General features: G+C 41.5%; 2 protein-coding genes and 1 gene segment (V, D, J or C); 2 read left to right on the forward strand and 1 right to left on the reverse strand.

Annotated features, from left to right (window-relative positions):
* Nucleotides 1-1,241: 1,241 nt before the first annotated feature.
* tmem11 (transmembrane protein 11) lies at nucleotides 1,242-4,349 on the reverse strand. 2 transcript variants are annotated; one of them, XM_042085083.1, is made up of 3 exons: nucleotides 4,245-4,339; nucleotides 3,693-3,759; nucleotides 1,242-2,544 (listed from the first exon to the last, which is right to left on the reverse strand). In XM_042085083.1, exons 2-3 carry the CDS (start codon nucleotides 3,737-3,739, stop codon nucleotides 2,028-2,030), a joined length of 564 nt encoding a protein of 187 aa, XP_041941017.1. In that variant the 5' UTR covers nucleotides 3,740-3,759; nucleotides 4,245-4,339; the 3' UTR covers nucleotides 1,242-2,027. The 2 variants fall into 2 exon arrangements, with proteins under 2 accessions (XP_041941017.1, XP_041941018.1); XM_042085084.1 differs by lacking the exon at nucleotides 3,693-3,759 and having other exon boundaries at nucleotides 4,245-4,349.
* Nucleotides 4,350-8,185: 3,836 nt separating this feature from the next.
* The window catches only part of LOC121704901, a 589,105-nt gene continuing 577,976 nt past the window's right edge, over nucleotides 8,186-19,314 (forward strand). The window contains exons 1-3 of the mRNA XM_042085440.1: nucleotides 8,186-8,245; nucleotides 11,439-11,523; nucleotides 11,626-11,938. Of these exons, the coding sequence (XP_041941374.1) occupies nucleotides 8,201-8,245; nucleotides 11,439-11,523; nucleotides 11,626-11,938 (443 nt within the window). The 5' untranslated portion in view covers nucleotides 8,186-8,200. The remainder of the gene's footprint in view (nucleotides 8,246-11,438; nucleotides 11,524-11,625; nucleotides 11,939-19,314) is intronic.
* Nucleotides 13,058-13,489, forward strand: LOC121704699. The segment is given in 2 exon segments: nucleotides 13,058-13,085; nucleotides 13,170-13,489. A coding segment is annotated over 1 exon segment (303 nt).

The following is a 19,314-nucleotide window of genomic DNA, read 5'->3' on the forward strand; positions in this document are numbered from 1 at the left end:
CACTCAATAAAATCCACTGTACAGAAAAAAATAACTGTGAACAGTTTTATTTGGTTAACAAAAAAACGAAAAAAAAATCAAACAGATTGATGACTACAGGTCCATTTACCTTGGACTTCCAAAGCTGTCTCCTAGTTCAGCTTGTCCCACCTACCCTTCACCATTTGTGACTTCCTATATTAGACGTAACTTCTTGTGCCTATCGGCTGCTGGTAGAAAAGAAATATCATTCCTGTTTTAATGTGCAGCCTTTGCAAAACAGCCACACTGCAGATGCATGCAAAGTAGCCTTATCAAAAGGTCAGAAGTGTATGAACCAAAGCCAGGATACCTTCACTGCCGATTTCATTCATTCCTGCATTTTGCTCTAACTTTGTGCTAAAGCATTCATCTTCTAGGATCCTTACCCATTATTTAAATTATCTTATTCAAGATGATCTTATATTCGTTTTGCCACACTAAGACAACCCCTCATAACCCTCAGTGACTTTATGCAACCAATACAACCATATTTTGGTGGAATGTGGATGAAAAATGTTGTGGGCTTACTTTTGATGTTCAACATCAATGTGGAATCATGTATACGGAATACAAAACTGGTGTCCTGCAGTTATACAGTGAAGGTCATGTCACTGAGGTGTCTCTTCTGGCGCTAAACTACAATGCAATCTTCTGCTTAACATCGAGCTGGTAGGACAAGACGGACTGGTTTGATGAAATTACTTTTATATTAAAAAATACTCCCAGACATTTACACCTCAACCCATGTATGCACACACCAAAATGGATGGACACAGAAAGTGAACAAATGCAAATCAATGATGTGTATGGGTTCTGTGGGTATACACATGTGGGGGAAAGCTAAGGCAAATCTTCCAGGGTGGGCTCGACTGCAGTGCTACTCATGTAGTTTAATAATGCAGTTGATCCTTTGTTTAAAGTCTCTCTCAGACGAGGACATTTTGGCCACAGGCATACACTTAGGACTTTTCAGACCGCAGCTTTTCATTTGATTGACTACCTCGACTGCCCATGAATCTACATCCTTGATGGTACAACAGAGTAATGTGCTCATGTATAAAGTTGGGAACAAGTGATTACTTTTATTCCCATGCTATTATAAGAAATGGAACAAAAGGTAGTGCCTATTCAACAAGTGTCAAAGAAACAAAAACTGTGGGGGAAATGTGAAGCAGAAAGGGGGAGGGGGGGTTAATAAACAAAAAGCAGGAGGGTGGGCGTGAGGTTTGAAATCTCCTACGGTTTAATGAAAAGCACTGAGTCAGGTTACAGTACAACTACACAGAAGTCAAAGAGTCAGAGATCAGTAATACTTCAAAACGTCAGTCCGTCTGTTCAACCAGGATGACACACACAACCAGGGTTGGCAGAACACTGCCCGCGCAACAGCATAGTGTCTGCGTGTGTGCCTATATGTGTGTGTGTGTGTGTGTGTGTGTGTGTGTGTGTGTGTTCCGAGAGATACGGGGTCTTAAAGGAGGAGGGGGAGAGGGGGGGCAGGTGCATTGGTGATGTCACTTAGAGAGTACTGAGACTAGAGGGAGAGAATCCTTCTAGATTAACCTATTAACCCGTGTTTTCTGTCCATCCATCTGGCCGTCCGTCCGTCCGTCCGTCCACCAGCAGCCACTTACGAGCCAGAGAAAGGGAGGGAGGGACAGGGAGAGAGAGAGAGACTTTACTTTCCTTTTCGGTCCTCTTCTGGCTGTTGTCTGCCTTATATCAATCCATTAGATCACTCAGGGATTGTAGTTGCTGTTTTGCTCCACCATTCTTGATTCTCTTTCCAGTCTTGTGTTTTGTATTTCCTCTTCTCCCTGCTTGTGGTGTGCAACGTAAAAGTGTAGCTTTTTTTTTATATCTTCATAACTATGTGTGTCTGTGTGGTTATTTTGTTTTGTATTATGTTGTCTGTGTAAGTGTGTGTGTGTGTGTGGGGGTATGTGTGATGTTTTGCTATTGTCACGCACGTGCCTACATGTGCGCTCCCCCCTCGTTTGCTCCGCTCATACGGCGTAGAGTTCGTAGATCTTCTTGGCGCAGTAGACGAGTGCGGCCAGTGCTATCGTGTTGTGGAGTCTCTTTCTGTGCACGTCGTCCCGCCGCACCAGCACCACCGGTGAGGAGGAGGTGAGCGTGTGCAGCGGCAGCCGGGAGAGTTTCTGACTGTCGTACTCCACCTGGTACTTGCAGCATGGGTCAAACTGCCAGGAGATGCCGTAGAGCGCAGCGCAGGCCAGGCTCAAGGCACCCGCGGGCAGCGCCACGTACCTCGAGTACTCGGGGGGCAGTGCCAGCGGCGTCAGGAGGCACGCTGTGCCCGACAACACCGCCGTCTTGTGCAGGCAGTTGCCCACAGCGACCCAGCGGGCCGTCTCGTCACCAATGCGTGTGGGCTCGATCACGATGTAGCGGTACTGCGCCTCCAGCGCCTGCTCCAGCTCATACTCAAACTGCTCTTGAGCATTCTCGCCGTTGTAGATCTCATGCACGATGTAGCACTCCGTGGCCGCCATCACTGCCCTGTGAACACAGGAGGGAAATGGGGTAGGGGCAGGGAAGGGGAAAACACAATTTGGAATGAGTGGGGAGTTTCACTGTTTAAGGGCTTGTACATCAAATCCCCCTTCACACTGTCAGTATATTTCTTACTCCAGAGACAGACCTCTGTAGGATGAGAACAATTCAGACCCCAAAAATGCAACTGGTCTACTGCGGTCATACCTTTGAGCTTGGTCTCCAAGTGTAGGTATTTAATTTTCCGCAACAGTGGACAATTTATTCTCTCTAGTACCGCACCTATATGTTCATCTACCCCTTAAACATAATTTTCAAAGTTAGCGGCCCTTACCAGCCCATTAGTCTTATCAAGTACAGAAAAAATAAATCCCAACAAGGTTATAAGATGTAAGAATAAATTAAGCACATTCGCTACTACGTAAAACAACGTTAGATACAAATATGCAACTAGCCCACCTCAAGTGATTATCGCAAAAACTTTAACGTTACTATAACGGAGGTCTGAAGGCTAACTAAGTTAGATAAAATCTCACTAAAATTTCCCTACCAACAGTTTGGTCGACACCGATTACTATCAACACTTTTGAGTAGGACAGTATATCACACATGCATTGCCACCGGATAACACGATTCATATATGTATTTTTTATTTATAGTGTCGTGAAAGCTTTTCTTCAACATTATGCTAACTCGCTGACCTGCCATATAAGTTAGCTAGCTAACGAGCTAATGCAAATGGACAGTTTGTGCGGTAACTGCCTAGATAGCAAATGCTAAATTCTTTGGCAGCTCATGGGGTCGCGTGTCTAATTTTTAAGGAATACATGTGCACTAATTAATAAAACGGTCTACTGGCTAGATTGGATAGTGCATTCATCAGCCATTATAGCAAACATTTCGAGTTGGCAAGTTAGCTGATGATTAGTTAGCAAGTTCTGAGCAAAACTAGGCTATGCAAGCTAATCATAACATTCGCTAAATGAGTTCAAAACAGGGAATGGTTTGCCTCATATGACAACTGTGTTTCAGATTCTGAATGGCATGGGCACTTGAATCTGATAACAGTTAATGTTTCTTACAATTTCAAAAGTAACTATTTAAGGGATAAAATCTTCGGTGCTGATTTGCGTAAATGTTTTAGCATTACTGACCTCTCCCTGTTGACTGGGACACCGCGCCTCCTTCCCAACGACGCCATCTTGCAGAATCACCACACTGCTGGTGATGTCATAAGAACGGAACAGCACCATGGGAGATGTAGTATTAGGGACGATAATGTCCAACATTTGATGCACAGCGAATACTACATTTCCTACTGTGCCTGGAGCACGTTACTCTCGAAAATATATTTCAATATGCCCATTTCCATCCTCATTTTTTTGTCCAACTGGTATTGTTTACGGTACTAAAAGTTAGTTTAACAACATCTATGTTTCATGAAAGTCGTGGACAAACAAGTGGTCAAACGTTATGCGTTTTGTAACAACATCGATGGCCAATCGAACGCAAGGACAACACTATGGCGCTCTCTGTAGGACAAACCATTCCCAAAAATTGTGCGAACGTTGCATAAAAGGCCTACAGACTTAACAGTATTTCCATGTTGCAATTCTCTTAAGTCCTTTGAGGGGCAGCGCACTCGTCTATTTATAACAAACTTGTATAAAAACACCATGGATAGCCCACTACAATACTCTACTTACCCATAGTGTGCGTCTTTTCTACGCTTCGGCAGTGCGGTCCCTCTGTACCGCGCGAGGCTCGGTGGCTCTGAAGAGTAGGAACAGCAGTCTTATAATAACCAAATCTTCGTAACACGTGCGAGCGTTTGCAGTCTGCCCGTAGTGATAGATTGCATAACACAGGCCTAGGCTATAGCATATAGCAGACATCTGCAGCAATACACGGTCAAGAAAAGGTTGGGAGTCAATATGCAATATAAATAAGGCTATTATTTGTGTAGGATTTTAAAATGCCCCCCCCCCCCCCCCCCCCCTCTCTACACAAATTGACAAGCATGCGATCATTCATCAGATTGAAGCGAATAATTATGGTTATCGTTCTACAATGGCCTCATGTCAGAACTTAAGAGCGAATTAATAGACAAAATGACAAGAAAACAAAACAGTGCCTTACCTTGTTTCTCAATTTGACTCTTTTCAAGTTCAAGTAAAGAAAACATGGGGACATATGCTACAGTAATCAGTACAGCTCTACCAGACTTGATTTCTTCGCAATAAAACCCACTTACTGTGGCCTACTGTGAAGGAATTACAGGTCTATAGACCAATATGCCTAATACCAAACAACCATTAAGTAATTATGGACATAAAACACATTTAGATAGACATATTTGCCTTAGCAGTCTTCACAGTTAAAAGTATATAACATCACAGAGTAATTACTACACACAAACTTTTACATATATATTTATTTTAAAAAAGTACATAAAGGTTAAACATTTAGAATTTCAAGCAGTTTATTCCCCATCACCAACATTTATACCTTCCTAGGACACAAAGGTGTTGACAGATGATGGCAGCTGTTCTGTAATGCACATCACCATCACATTGTAATGTCTCATAATCAAACACCAGACCTATCCTGCTCTTGTCCTTCTGGATTCACCAGAGTGACTGTCAATGACCTCTAGTCTGTTTTGTCAGAGTTCTACTACAGGAAAAGAACAGTGAAATGAACATAAAAAATAATTCATAACTGCATTCACATTCTCTCCAACATACCATAGCACACACATGATCTTGTACAATAGACAAATACATGCACATAAGGTGTCAACCTATTATAGAGAGGATGTACACACACACAAAAGTCAGAGGCACACTTGCCCTAGAACTCTCAAATGAAATCCCCCCTAGCACGCACACAAAACTAAGCATCATCACTCATTCATTCATAGCACAGCATACAAACACAAACACTCACAGTTACTTTTGGTAGACACACACACACACACACGCACGCACGCACACGCATCTCTCTCTCTCTCTCACTCACACACACACACTCTCACACCTTTAACTTTAATACACATAGTAATTGCAGAAACAAACCTGAAACCACATGCACTGAAAGCAATTTGACATTATAAACGTCAGTCCTGAAGATTCATGTCCTGAAGTAGACAGTGTGGATTGTCATAGGAGTCATGGCTAAGACTCTCCAAAGGCTCTGATGGTGTCAGTGGACATCATCCAGACAGATTCTACTGACTACACGCAGTAAAGTCATCAAGTGATGAAAACAGTACAAAAACAGCTTCCCATGTTCAGAGAATAGGGCATTTTGTATGTGGTTTATCAAATTAAACATGTTTGTTTGTGCTGCTATGGTCCGGCACCACAGCATAAAGATGAAATATTTGGGACCTTCAAACCTCTCTTGCTCCCCATCGGGAATGGTAGGCAGTTGTTAACACCTGCCAATATGTAACATAATATTATGAACTAGCAGAATCCATGATAGTGTAACTCAAGGCTATATGTCATTTAAGACCTGACCGTGTTCTGCCTGTCATTCCATCACTCCATAACAGTCATCTCGTATGTGACAGACATGATAGCAGGCCCCTCCATGTGTGATGAGGGGGTCCTCTACCTCGTTATATCCTGAGAGACAGAAGGTAGAAGAGGCTGGTGGAGTCCCCCAGTGGGTTTCTTTCTGTTTAGTTTTTTTTTTAATTGGTGCTAACTCCACCATCCTGTGCGCATCCTTCTTGTCCTCCATGGCTGTGAGCCACTCCACAGTAACACAGAGAATAAGGTTCTTAATGAACACTCACCATTTCCTCGTGTGGAGGGTTAGACATCCACCCTCTGGCTTGCATATCCCATCCCACCCCATTCCCAGAAAGTTGAGACGGACAAGGTGCGCCAACACTCACACCAACTTCCACCCCAGCCCCCTCCCCACCAACCCCCTTTCTTTGTGCCTGTTTCAGTGGATGATGTGCTCCAGGTATTGTGGGTGGGGGTTCTCTTTCACATACTTCTGGATGTACCAGCAGGTAAGGTGGGCCTTCAAGTCTTCCTCCACCACAAAGTCCATTGCCGCCTGCAATGCAGAGCAGAGTCTAATAAACATTCACAAAGGTCACCCACTGACAGGGCATTTAGAACAACTAACTGGTCTGACTTCCCTTAGATTCTCACAAACATCCTTGAAAACCACTCCAGGAAATGGTCCTGTTTGATATTTCTTTTCTGCAAAAACGAACATTCTTGTCTACACAGGAGAAAAAATACAAAATGCACAATCCTGGTACTAACACCTATTCTATTCTGAAACTCAAGCATAAAATCAGTTTTAACACCGACATTCCCACTTTTGGATTTGGTAAACACGGCATCAAGTATAATCAGATTGGGAGCTGATGGTGTATAAATGACGAGCATATACAGAGAAGGACTGATCTGGGTTAAGCTCCTACTTAGGCTGGCTAAATGTTTCAATGACCATAGTGTCACACAACATAAACCTACTCTGCACACTGATTGTGACTGGCAAACAAAGGACCAAAATGCGACATGGAATGTGTTTAGTGGATTCTTTGGTTGTACTTTACTGTCTATGAGTTGGATGAATTATCTAAAAATATTTGTAAAATGTTTCTGTGCATTAAGTCAAAGACGTCCTGAAATCCATTATAATCCCTTACGTCAATACTGCAAGACTTCATGTATGATCCAAATATACTTCCAAACGTCCAATGCTCTCATAAATCATCCATTATTTTGGCTTGATGAATATGATTTCCCAATACTGCACACAGGACCACTGGACTATGTGTTTTTGTTGTAGGCTGGGCTGCAGACACTATCTAATTTAATTACATGAAATTATTTATTTGAAATCCTTTTCAATATGACTGATTTCTAATTTCTTTACACTCATGACACAAAATTATCTGATTAGTGGGCTGAGTGATTAGATGACAACATTACCACAGACATAAAGTTAAGTGAGCTATTTAGTTAGTCATTAAATTACTTTTATGGAATGCTCTTTATACTCCACCTTTGCCAGATGTTTGGCAATACCTCTTCCTCTAAATGCATCTGGAACCTCAGTGTGTTGCAGGTCCACAGTCTTTTTCCCCACATACTCATACAGCAGAACAGCTCGGTCATGAGAGCCTAAAATATAAATTGTCAGAACGCTAGTTAGAACACTGCATAGTACTAAATAAAGGAAAATTGAACGTGTGTCATTTACAACAGGTGTTACATGACGTTTCAAACTACCGGTATCTACAGTTAAGCCACAGTGAGAGGAAATAAGAATTAAAGCATACAATAATTTCGATATCAGTTCATGTCAATGATGTGCACAGTTGCCATACTTAAATTTCAACTTTTTAATTGAGCCCATTCATACTAAGATAATATCTTAGCATTTAATTAAAGGTGGGGTATCAACACTATGCAATACCCTGTCTAGAAAAAAAAAATCAACTAGATATGAACTTAACTCCAACTTAAGTAATTGGTGTAATCTTAGACAAGTTCCATACCAAGCAACTTCTGTTAGGCTTATGTGATATGGTTCCATAAACAGATGAATAGAATCACTTCACACTTTAAAATGCATAGGTCTGTTGTTCGCTTTGGATGCATAGGGCACGCTTTAAGGAATTACAATGATGATCCAAAGTGATAAACAATTCCTGTGGACAAATCAGGAAGTAAGTATGAGAAACTGCTAGCCAGCTAACGAAATTGCTAGCATTTTGGCTGAGCGACCGACACAGCATTCCAGTTAATTTTTGGCAACTTATTTGCAAAGTAAGTTTACTACAAACAAAAAGAAGCGGCACAAGTCCCTGATTATAACCGTAGGTAACGGAAAAGCACAAAAAATCTCCCAGCCTTCAATGGCACAAACTATAGCTGGCGAGACGACTTGTCTTGCTGCATGGCTAGCTCTCAAGCATTAATTAGCTTACTAGCTGGCTAGCCAGCTGTCTTGATCAGCTAACCGTAATTTCTGGCGAGGTATCTAGAAAGTAATATTTGAATACCAAAGAGTTGTCTGACTCTATCAACAATTGAAAAACACAAGAACACACTTATATGTTTTGTTTCACGCGTCATTCACGTTAATTAAGAAAACAAAAGGAAAGTAAAACGGGGAGGTCGCATCTGGGACAGCCTATCAATGCCACCACCACCTCTACAAAATTTACCGTTTAGTCTGATAGTGAACTGCCGTCGTTTTTTATCGTGTTCAACCCGAAGTGGAGTGCTGATTTCATTGACGTTCATTTGCGCGGCTTGTGCCATGATCGCCTGCGTTTAACTGCCAAAACACCTTCTGTATCACAACCCTACTGCAAATTTCAATACGTGTGGATTCATACTCTCGATAGCAGAGAGAACGCGAACGAACATCAAGCAAAACACTCCATCCAAGGAAATCAGCTGTAAGGTCACATGATACATCTAAACCAATAATCATCGAGAGGAAAATGTTTTGACACTGCACATCCCAAAACATTGGAAGGATCGCCTGCTTGGTTGTCGTAAATAAGGACATTTGGGAGCTTATCTATGGGGTTCCAGATGAAATTGATTTAAAACATAATTGCTCAAATTACTAAACGATTGTCAAATCGTTTTGTCATGTCTGTCGTAAAGTGAATGTTGCAATTAGCATACACATATTATCACCCTCCAGCAGCAGTGAGCCAGTCTACAGGCTGTGCAAGTAGGCTACAACTGTGCAAGTACACTTCTTGTGGACATTGCTTTCTTCAAGTGTGCAACACATATTACATTTGTTATTATAATGAATAAGGTGTTGAGGTACAATGTGTCAGTGTTTTTATAGACAAACTTATGCATATCTTAGACAAAACACAGCACATAGCCTAGATACAACCCCAAATTAGACAAAGTTGGGACGTTGTGTAAAATGCAAATAAAAACATGATAATCTACAAATCTTGTAAACCCTTATTTAGCTGCAAAAAGGATATAGACAACATATCAAATGTTTCCATATTTCACTTCATCTCTTCATTTAAGAACATTCTGTAAATGTTCAGGAACTTAAGAGACCAGTTTTGAGAAATACATGTTGTCCCATTTTTGCCCGATATATGATTTCAGCTGCTCAGTCTGGGGTCTTCTTAATAATGTTTTTCATTCCATGATGCACAGAATTTGACAGGTATGGACAGCAGAAATGCCATTTTAGCACCTGGACTCTTCTTTTCCCTAGCATACTGTAAAATGTGCAGAATTAATTTTGGCATTGTTTTCCTGAAATAAGGACTTCACTGAAAAAAACATTGTCTGGATGGTAGTATATGTTGCCCAAAACCTGTGTACATCATTCTGAATTCATTGTGCCTTGCCAGGTGTGCAAGATGCCTATGCATTGGCACTAATGCACCTCCATGAGAGGAGTCCATGATTTCCAAAAATAATTAAAATTTTCGATTAAATAAAAGGACCAAACAAAATACAGGACCGTTTTCCACTTTACCCCAGTCTATCTCATCGTATCATGATTCATGTCTCAATAGAATTTCTTCTTTTTCATGGTAAACACTAGCATTTGTGAATTGAGTATCAAATTGTGTTCATAGACAATGGTTATCCAAAGTTTTCCAGAGCCTAATGATCTGCTTTAATGCAGTGCCATCTGAGGTCCAAAAAACCACCATCCAATATTGTTTTTCAGCTTTGTCCCTTGTTTGCAAAGATTTCTCTGGATTCTCTGAATATTTTAATGATATTCTGTACTGTAGATCCCACATTCTTGGCAATTTAATGTTAAGCAGCATTATTCTTATACTGTTTCATAATTTGCTCACACAGATGAATACCTCCACATCTTTACTTCTGAGAAACTCTGTGATGCTCTTTTTATATCCAATCATGGTGCCAGTTACCCTAATTAGTTCTGAATATTCCTCCTTTTGTTATCTAAGTATAAGTATATATACTCTTTTGATCCCGTGAGGACAATTTGGTCTCTGCATTTATCCCAATCCGTGAATTAGTGAAACACACTCAGCACACACTAATCCCGGCACAGTGCAGCCTGCAATAACAGCGGCGCTCGGGGAGCAGTGAGGGGTTAGGTGCTTTGCTCAAGGCTTGCTCAGCTGTGCCTACTGGCCGGGGTTCAAACCAGCAACCCTCTGGTTACAAGTCCAAAGCACTAACCAGTAGGCCACGACTGCCCCTTATTACATTACACAACTTTTCCAACATTTTGTTGCCCCCGTTGCAACTTTTTTGGAAACATGTAAAGCTGGCATCAAATTCAAACACAGTATGTGCTTAAGTCTTAGGCACCTTACACATTTTGTATATATATATATATACACATATCTAATTATTGTTAAATAACCACAACTTAGTTGGAGATATTAATTTTCCATGTAAGGTTAAAATAAAATATTCAGTAAAGATATTAAGCCTCCACAAGCTATTTGTGTTATCTGAAACCAACTATCAACCAACCAAACAAACCAGCTGACCGAACATCCTGCATGATGTGGAGATAAATGACATCATAACGTCTTGCATGACCTTCCTGCTTGCTGCCATGGATTATTTTAAGACAAATCCAAGTATCCGATCAAAATATATGGCAAAATTTGTATTATACATTTAATTTATTCTGACTGATTTTATATATTTCCGTGCTTTACCCATCCTGTGCATATCTTGGATCGTTACATAAAAAACAAGTTTTTTAGTCAGCAGGGGGAGGTATAACACAGCAGTAAGTGGTTTCCATGACCCATGACACCAACACTGGCCCCTTTTTAGACAATAAAGATGTAGATATGCGGTACATCTGAATGCAAATACTTCCACCTTCCATGTATAAATACTCTGTGACTTTCATTTCTTCATCAGATCATGGAGCACATCCGAGCCATGTCACTAACATCAGCCTCCTCAACACAAACATGTTTGCTGATGCTGATACTGGTGGTGACATGTGGGTTTTTAACAGCTTATTCAGAAGTAATATGAACATAACATCTTGCATTTTTATGGATTCTATATTTGCAAAAATGTTGGGTTCTGCTTTGTTTTACAGGGGTAGATTGTGCTATTGAACACACTCAGCCCAGCTCCATCATGGTAAAGCCAGGAGAGTCTCTGACTGTTACCTGCAAAGTGACTGGAGCTTCCATTACAGATGGCAGCTACTATGGAACAGCCTGGATCCGTCAGGCAGCAGGGAGACCTCTAGAGTGGATCAACACGCTCTACTATGAAGAAAGCAAAAATGAAAACAATGCCCTGAAGAACAAGTTCAGCATCTCCAGAGACACGTCCAGTAACACAGTGACTCTACAGGGTCAGAATCTACAGGCTGGAGACACAGCTGTGTACTACTGTGCCCGAGAGTCACTGTGACAGAAAACAAGCACTTACACTGACAAAAACTCTCCCTAGTAATCAGTAGTATTCATTTAATGTCAGAATGTGAGTTTAATAAAAGTGCATCTTATTAAAACAACCTCATGTATTGCAAATGGTGTCAGAGGAAAATTACTGAAAATGTTAGTCTTTTAAGCGTGATGCTAGCGGGCGAGTTGCTTATGGTCTAATCCGATTCAATAATCTATGCTAGGCTGGAGTTAAAGGTATCGCCAGACTTGGGGAAATACTGCTGTTCTGTCTCTCCTATCAGAATAAGTATACTCTTTTGATAGCCAAATATAAGGGATAACTCCATCACACAATATGGAACTACTTCAGTTGTGCCTGACCATATAGGCGTGATTCTAATTCCCTGATCTGATACATTATAAAGGTGCAGTCGTAGCACAAAAAGTATGGGGTGTTGAAGTAGAACTAAAGCAAGGTATCTCATACCCACAGTATGCTGAAGGTGTTGTTCTGGTGTTGGTAATGTATTTTATGTTCATTGGTAGAAAAAGTGGTTCCTGTTTACTCAGCTAATCACCACTAGAAAATACCTGGTCTTACTGCCTTGATCATTAATTAACTGCCTTGTGTGTGGTAGAATGGGATGCGTAATTACTTGAAAGTATAATGAAGTAAGTGACGAAAACTAAACATCTAACCAGATCTGCTAGAGGCACATTCTAGGGATACGTGTCATTAGTTCTGACATTTCTTTTTCTTTTTGCCTTTTGTGATAGCAGAATGTACAGTTTGTCACTGTCAAGTATGGTATTTATTTGTTTACCAAAGTCCAATGCCTGGATACATTTGGTATTTCCCCAAATGGTGGCGTATCCCTTTAAGCCTCCACAAATCTATTTGTGTCAGCTGTCACTAACCAAACACAAAACAAACAAGCAAACAAACCTAATAGATGGCGAAGACATCCTGCTTGTGGAGATAGCTTCATACCCTCTTGCATGACCTCCTGCTTGGTGCCATGATTATGCAAACTCAGTGCTGGGTGTCCATCTGTACTTATGAGGAGCTGCAGAACTGTGAGCTGAGTTCACATCAACACCTACAGGATGTACAGGATGAAGGACACACTCTCACTGATACTGATACTCAGCACCATAGCCTGTGAGTTGCAGTGAATGATAAATCCCTTTTTACATTGGTACTAGAGATAGTCTGATTGATTTGCCTCTTGTCTTTGTTCAGCAGCGGTGAAATGTCAAAACATGGAGTCCACTCCCTCAAGTGCAGTGCTGAAGAAACCTGGTGACACTCTCAGTCTCTCTTGTAAAGGATCTGGGTTTACTTTTGAAAGCTACAACATGAACTGGATCAGACAGCCTGCTGGGAAAGCACTGGAGTGGATGGGTTTTATCTATAGTGATGCTAGTGGCACCTTCTATGGCAACAGTGTCCAAGGACGCATTGAAATCACCAGAACCAACCCCAACAGCATGGTGTACCTGAAACTGACTGGTCTGAGGGCAGAGGACTCTGCTGTGTATTACTGTGCAAGAGAAGCACAGTGACAGAAAGGCTCTGTGTGCCATACAAATACATATCCTGAAATTCTCAATTCCAGACAGCAGGGGGCAGTGTGAGGCCACAATAGTGAAATACTGTGCATGTTTCATTTGGAGAGGCTGAGTTTTGTCCTGGCCTCCTGGTCAGTGAGTGCCTTCTATCCTCAGCCAGAGGTTACAGGGCAGCCGTGGTAGTAGCCCTGCCTATATACATGAGGCGTTTAGATATGATGTGCCACACACAGGTTACGCTTGGTCATGGTTATGCACCGCTGTGTGTTCGTGCCTTCTCACTCAGTGCATGAAATCTCTCACTGTCTGGAGGAGCAGCAGCTTCCTTCACAGGGGGCACTGCTGGGTAGCATGTCACATTGTGTGATGTTGATGACTGTATCCAGGAATGCATATATATATATGTATGTATGTATGCGGTGGCTCTTCTCCTACATCTGCTGGCCATGTTGAGTGAGCTCAGGCCACTGATCTGAATGCCCTGAGATGGCCCAATCAGCCTTGGTTTGCAGACCTGTGCAGTCTAGCAATGGAGACACCGTGGGGAAATCCCCCCCTCGGCAGGACCCGTCAACACAGGCACACGGCCCAGTGTGGCACCCTCAGCCTGCCCTTGAGCCCCAGCAGCATGTGGTGGGAGATCTGCATGTACTCTCAGTGCACACATGTATGCGGTTCTCAACAGGGGAAGGTAAGGTGGTGGTGTGTCCCAATGCTCCCTTCACTCAGAACGTGTTTACGGCTCCTTTTCAGAATCAGCTTACTGACCCGTCTAGTTTTCACCCACCTCCTATCGCTCCAGCTGAGGTGGAGAAGTTGAGCAAGTTATGTCCGCTGTGTGCTCTGCAGTGTTATCTGGATAGCACTATGGGGTTCAGATGCTGTGCACATGCTGTTTGTGTGATACAGGCTGGCACACTGGATAGTAAAGGCTACTGAAATAGCTCACAGGAACTTGGATATGGAACCTCCGTTTGGACTGCATGCACACTCAACGAAGGGAGTGTCATCCTAATGTTCACTCCACAGGGGCCTGTCTGTGAGGGAAATTTGTTGAGCTGCTGGAAGGAGCTCTGTTTCTCAGAGGGTCTTTGGAGCAGGGAGCTCTGAGGGTTGACTTCTGATCTATACAAGACCCTAGGAGTATGTGAATTCTGAACACATTAACCACCCAGCCAGTTATGTATAATTCCCCCCTGCCCTCCTTGGTATGTGGGGTTTTGGTATACTTTTTATGGACAGCATGACCTGTTTAATGGGGATGGGATCCATTTGCATTGCCACTGTATTTGTGTGTGTTTGGACGCGATCCCACAGAGTAATAGGTCGCAGTTCCTGCAAGACTGAATGTTTGGGTTACCACTGGTCTGGGTTACGATAGGTCTGGTCTCTACTCACGGAATCACTGTTACAGTTGTAACTCAGGTGTTGCATAGTCACTGACCTCAAATGTTCATAAAAATCTTTGCTAACAGACCAAGTTATATTACACGATATTGGATGAGTAATCTATTTTGTTTGAAATAACTAGAACTGACATGTAGGCCAAGCAAATTGATGTGATGCAGACAAATTCATTATGTGTGCGTAATCAACATTGAATGTAAAATCAAGATTAAAAAAATAAAAGGTGTTGGTGAAAATACTTTTCTGGTTATTGCAACAAAAAATACAACCGATGTGAAATTCAGACACAAAGTGGCTGGATGCCACTATTATATTAATAATTAATTGTATCCCTACCTACCTGGCATGATTATGCAAACTCAGTGCACATTAAACCCAATTGGATTCTTTTAAGACAGATAGAACATTTATATTAGTATCACATTTAATGTCCAGTCAAAATAACATGGCATCAAATTCAAATTTGTATTTGTATTATTTTTTTCTGACTGTGATTTTATATTTTTTCATGCTTGCGCTTTACCCATCCTGTGCATATCTTGGATCGTTACATAAAAAACAAATCTTTTAGTCAGCAGGGGGAGGTATAACACAGCAGTAAGTGGTTTCCATGACCCATGACACCAAGCCTTTTTACAGACAATAAAAACGTAGATAATGCACATCTGAATGCAAATACTCCCACCTACCATGTATAAATACTCTGTGTGTAAATACTGTGTGACTTTCATTTCTTCATCAGATCATGGAGCACACCCGAGCCATGTCACTCACATCAGCCTCCTCAACACAAACATGTTTCCTGATGCTGATACTGGTGGTGACATGTGTGTCTTTAATAGCTTATTCAGAAGTAATTTGAATGTAACTTCTTTTATTTTTATGAGTTTTATATGTTCTAAAATGTTGGGTTCTGTTTTGTTTTTCAGGGGTAGATTGTGCTATTGAACACACTCAGCCCAGCTCCATCATGGTAAAGCCAGGAGAGTCTCTGACAGTTACCTGCAAAGTGACTGGAGCTTCCATTACAGATGGCAGCTACTATGGAACAGCCTGGATCCGTCAGGCAGCAGGGAAACCTCTAGAGTGGATCAACACACTCCTCTACCAGAATACCAAATATGAAAACAATGCCCTGAAGAACAAGTTCAGCATCTCCAGAGACACCTCCAGCAGCACTGTAACTCTACAGGGCCAGAATCTACAGGCTGGAGACACAGCTGTGTATTACTGTGCCCGGTATAGTCACTGTGATGCAACACAACCGTTGGGACAAACAAAAACCTTGAGTGTGATAATTGTAAAACATAACAGAAAATACTGAGATATTCAAGACAGACTTTAATCTATTCATTAAGTACAGTAATATCAGATTCATGTTCCTGAAGTTAATGCATTTTACTGCACTTCCTTACTGGAACTGCATTAAAGGTGCATTCCACAATTCTAATGGCATATTCAGTCATATACATTGTTTTGCCATATTCAGTGAATTGCTCCTAATGGTCCCCTAAATAAATCATAAATCTTGAAAATTTAAAAATAAATTAATTAAAAACTGATTTATAAGAAACCATATAAGAAACTAGTGGATGTTTTGGATTGATAATAAGAGAGATTTGGGCTAACAATGTTTGAACTAATTAGCGGGGACTTTTTCCCCCTTAATATGGTCATAGACATTATGTAAGTTGTATTGTATTGAAGCTCTTTTTCAGCTGTATGTTTTATGTCAGATTTTTTTCGTCCATTCATCCCAAAATCATATTTCTATATGGATAAATTCTCATTGCCGAGTGAACCTATACTTTGGCCTTGACAAGCTGTGCATGTAAAACCGATGCACTATGTGCTGTGCTACAATACAACTGATTTCAGATATATCAGATTGCGTCTCCAAAATGGTCTAATCCTTTATTTAAGCTTCATAATGAAAATTTTAAAGAAGCCCTATGCAACAATTTTAGCAAAAATTACCTTAATTATGCAGGTTGAGAGTCGTTCTGATGGTTCTACAACACTTTTTGGGTCGTTTGGTGGGTGCTTCGTCTCCCCCTAGTGCTTCTCCGCGGAAAAACCGAATATGCAACTTTTTGGTCCCGGACCGAAGAAATCCGGATGTTACTCAGCGGAAGGCCTCGAAAATCTAGTCAGATTGTAGTTTCTAAGAAGACTGTAAAACGGACTCCGACTTGGCTTTGTTGCTGTTGAAATTGTAAGTAGCCTACCCTTAGGTGAACTTTGTTTTTCTAATGTGGTTTGATAGTCTCTTGAACAATGTGTTTGCTCGACCGTTTTATTGTGAGGCCTGTATGTGTTTAGCTTGGTTTCTTGATGGCTAGCTCACTAGATAGTGGGGGTTTAGCGTAGCAGTCACTTGCTACCGAAGCTGCAGGGGGATCTATGTCGTGAAAAATCCGAGCCCAAATCAGGCGAAAACCCAGAAACAGCGAAGGAATAACCAGACTTGCATAGGGCTTCTTTAACTGACAGATTTTTCCCAATTTGCAATAAGCTATGTAATGTGTGGTAGAGTTGCTTTGTCTTTTTTGCTGTACCAGGCCCTCATGTAAAGCTACCACCTCATTTGAATCACAGTTTAAGTGTTAATCTCTTGAAATCCAGTTGTGTTGTATATTTCACTCTGTGGTAAGATCTCTCCCCTAACTTCATTTAAATCCTGTCTTCCTCTACAGATAAAAAGACACGACCACTTCAGCCTCTGTGGTCTGGAAGGTGCAGTGGAGTCAGGGGCGTCACTAGACCTTATTCACTGGGTCACGTGCCTTAGTAAAAGTCTCCAGTGCCCCAGTAAAATTCTAGCGTGGCTCTAGCTGGAAACGGCATTCATGAGCGCATCTCCGTGCCTGCTTTAATCATGGCTCTAGCCTGTCACTTACCAGCCAATAAAAAAAAAAACAAGGAATAAAGAAAGGGGCCATAATAGCCAATCAGGAAATAGCACCTCTGTAGCTGGCTAAGATTGAACGCAACAACCAATGAAAATCGTTCACATGATTCTTCCGAGCGTTTCGTTGTACTGCACACACATACACTGTGGAATCCGCTGGAGCTCGTTACATCACTTTGATCATAGAGTAAGTCGTCCCCTGTTTAATGTTACAACAAATTCACAACTTGTTTGACAGAAAAAATGACAAGTTGATCGCTGTTAGAGAGTGTTACCCACATAACTAGCATCTGTTTTTCAATGCTTAGCGTCATTGTAGCCTAAATTTAGCAACAGTTTACCAGCTTGTGCTCTCTCCCTCACACACACACTCACACCATGCGTAGGTTGCATGCACACATGCGGACAATTAATAAGGATTTATAGTATACTGTAGAGAGAGTCCTGTAAAAGTAGCCTATACTGTTTGTGAAGCTGTCTGTAAAACTAAACATAGCCTTCTGATAAACTATTCAGAGATGGACTTCAGAAAATTCTTCCTGAACAGAGGGAGAGGAACAGTGAGGAGAGATGAGGAGGACGAGGGAGGTATGATAATTTTGCCCACATTAATGGTAACATTAACATTTATGCTGGTAATAGCCAGTGCTGTGATTTGATCAATGGTTTAATGGCAAACTTAAATAAGTTTGCTGCATTTGCAAATGTAGCCTATAATAATATACACAGAATCAGAGTAGCCATCTGTGTAGATTATTATAAGCTACATTTGCAAATTATCACCAAAAGTCAGTATGAAGGCTTTAGTAGGCTATTTAAGCTACAAAGAACTGCAATATTGCCAGGATGTCTATAGGACCCTTGCCTGGGTATATCTCAAAGTATATCTCAATTTTGACTAAAAATAAGCTTCCCTTGTGTTAGTAGAAAAGCCTATTAAATTCACGCAGTGAGTATAGGCCTACTTATGCCTATGTGTTTGGATGTTGCTGGATAGTGGCTGCTACAACAATTGAGGGAGAGAGTGCTGGAGGAGGAGGAGGAGGAGGAGAAGGTCTAAGAGAGGGGAGAAAGAGCACAGGCTAGGCAGTCAAATACCAGGCAGGAGGAGGAGGAGGAGGAGAGAGACAGGCAAGAAACGGATGAGGACATGATGGGGGCTAGACGTAAAACTATTCAGAGTATGGAGGAGGATGTCTGTGACCTAGGGGAGATATGTGATGGTCCAAATCAGGCTAGCCATTTATTTCATATTGCGCGCACAGTTCATTTTTTTTTTTTTTATGTTGGGGGCCTGTGCCCCAGCAAAGCTATAGGTCTAGAATCGCCCCTGAGTGGAGTCACTTCCTCATGAATACAAACATGCTGTCTGCTTCTGTGCTGCTGCCTCTGATGGCATTCATAACCTGTGAGAATGCTCAGAACATACATGATAGATCTCATTCAAACTGGGTCACACTGGTCTATTTACCAACCTTTTTCTGTGTTTACTTTTGTAGGT

The sequence above is a fragment of the Alosa sapidissima genome, chromosome 3 (assembly GCF_018492685.1).
Source record: "Alosa sapidissima isolate fAloSap1 chromosome 3, fAloSap1.pri, whole genome shotgun sequence".
Classification (NCBI taxonomy): Eukaryota; Metazoa; Chordata; class Actinopteri; order Clupeiformes; family Clupeidae; genus Alosa; species Alosa sapidissima.